At 44.6% G+C, this 1,238-nt stretch overlaps 1 protein-coding gene across 1 annotated transcript in view; it reads left to right on the forward strand.

Moving 5' to 3' along the window:
• The window catches only part of LOC107563773 (tripartite motif-containing protein 35-like), a gene marked incomplete at its 3' end in the record, with an annotated part of 7,970 nt that overhangs the window by 6,496 nt on the left and 236 nt on the right, over positions 1 to 1,238 (forward strand). The window contains exons 3-6 of the mRNA XM_016248716.1: positions 382 to 612; positions 687 to 709; positions 787 to 908; positions 1,098 to 1,238. The exon at positions 1,098 to 1,238 is cut by the window's right edge and continues 236 nt beyond it. Of these exons, the coding sequence (XP_016104202.1) occupies positions 382 to 612; positions 687 to 709; positions 787 to 908; positions 1,098 to 1,238 (517 nt within the window). The remainder of the gene's footprint in view (positions 1 to 381; positions 613 to 686; positions 710 to 786; positions 909 to 1,097) is intronic.

Below are 1,238 nucleotides of genomic sequence, written 5' to 3' on the forward strand. Positions count from 1 at the left end.
TGTAACCATGGTTCCCTGAGGGGAACGAGACATTGCGTCCTCTAGCTTTTTTGTGCCATGCTGCGGACACAAGTTTCAGACGAAGAAGTGATGATGTGCGCTACCGGCGCCTATTTTGTACTAGCCGCGACGGTAGTGACGTCATGGCTGTCGCCGGCCAAACAAGTTGGTGTTTTTTCAATGTAGGCTTCAGACACGGGTCACGACGAGGCGTTCCCCATAGCGATCCCTAGAGGACGCAGTGTCTCGTTCCTCTCAGGGAACCATGGTTACATAAGTAACCCGAGACGTTTTCAGTCATTTGACTGGTGGTGAAGGTGATGTTTTTGGTGTTGATTTTTGTACATTCATATGATTGAAGTGAATGTGGTTTGATTTCAGTCTGAAGCTGAGCACACAGAGCGTCAGATTAAACAGCAGTTTGAGAAGCTTCATCAGTTTCTCAGAGATGAAGAAGAAGCTACAATCACTGCACTGAGGGAGGAAGAGGAGCAGAAGAAGAAGATGATGACGGAGAAGCTGGAGGAGATCAACAGACACATCTCAGCTCTTTCACACACAATCAAAGACACGGAGGAGATGATGGAAGAAATTGACATCTGCTTTCTAAAGGTCTGATTTCAGATCATGGACTGATTGATTGATTGATTGGGTTCTTGATGATAAATTGTGTGTTTGTTCTGCAGAAGTTTCCAGTCTCAATGGAAAGGTGAGTGATCTGCTGGTGTCTCTGGTCTCTCTGCTTCTGAAGCAAAAGCCAGTTCTGACTCCTGAATGTTCTTCCAGAGTCCAGATCTCATCACAGCCGGATCCACAGACGCCTTCTGGAGCTTTGATTCATGTGCCACGTTACTTGGGCAACCTGCCCTTCAGAGTCTGGAAGAAGATGCAGAATATTGTCCAAAACAGTGAGTCTGGAGAAGATTTGTGTTCTTACACATACACTGGAAATGATGCATGGCTGGATAGGTTTAAAGATGTCTGATATATTTGATCAATAGGACGAGTGTCATAATTCATAATAATCTGTGTTGGGTTCACTCTTGATCATTATATGAACGTCAGTTTAAAAGCAGCTGTTGATTGTGTCTCATCAGCTTCTGTGATTCTGGATCCAAAAACGGCAAATCCATGGCTCGTCCTGTCTGATGATCTGACCAGTGTGAGATATGGGAACAAACAACCTCTTCCTCATAATCCAGAGAGATTTGACTATTATTCTTGTGTTCTGGGTTCAG

Source organism: Sinocyclocheilus grahami, unplaced genomic scaffold, assembly GCF_001515645.1.
Source record: "Sinocyclocheilus grahami isolate Dianchi unplaced genomic scaffold, SAMN03320097.WGS_v1.1 scaffold888.1, whole genome shotgun sequence".
Taxonomy (NCBI): Eukaryota; Metazoa; Chordata; class Actinopteri; order Cypriniformes; family Cyprinidae; genus Sinocyclocheilus; species Sinocyclocheilus grahami.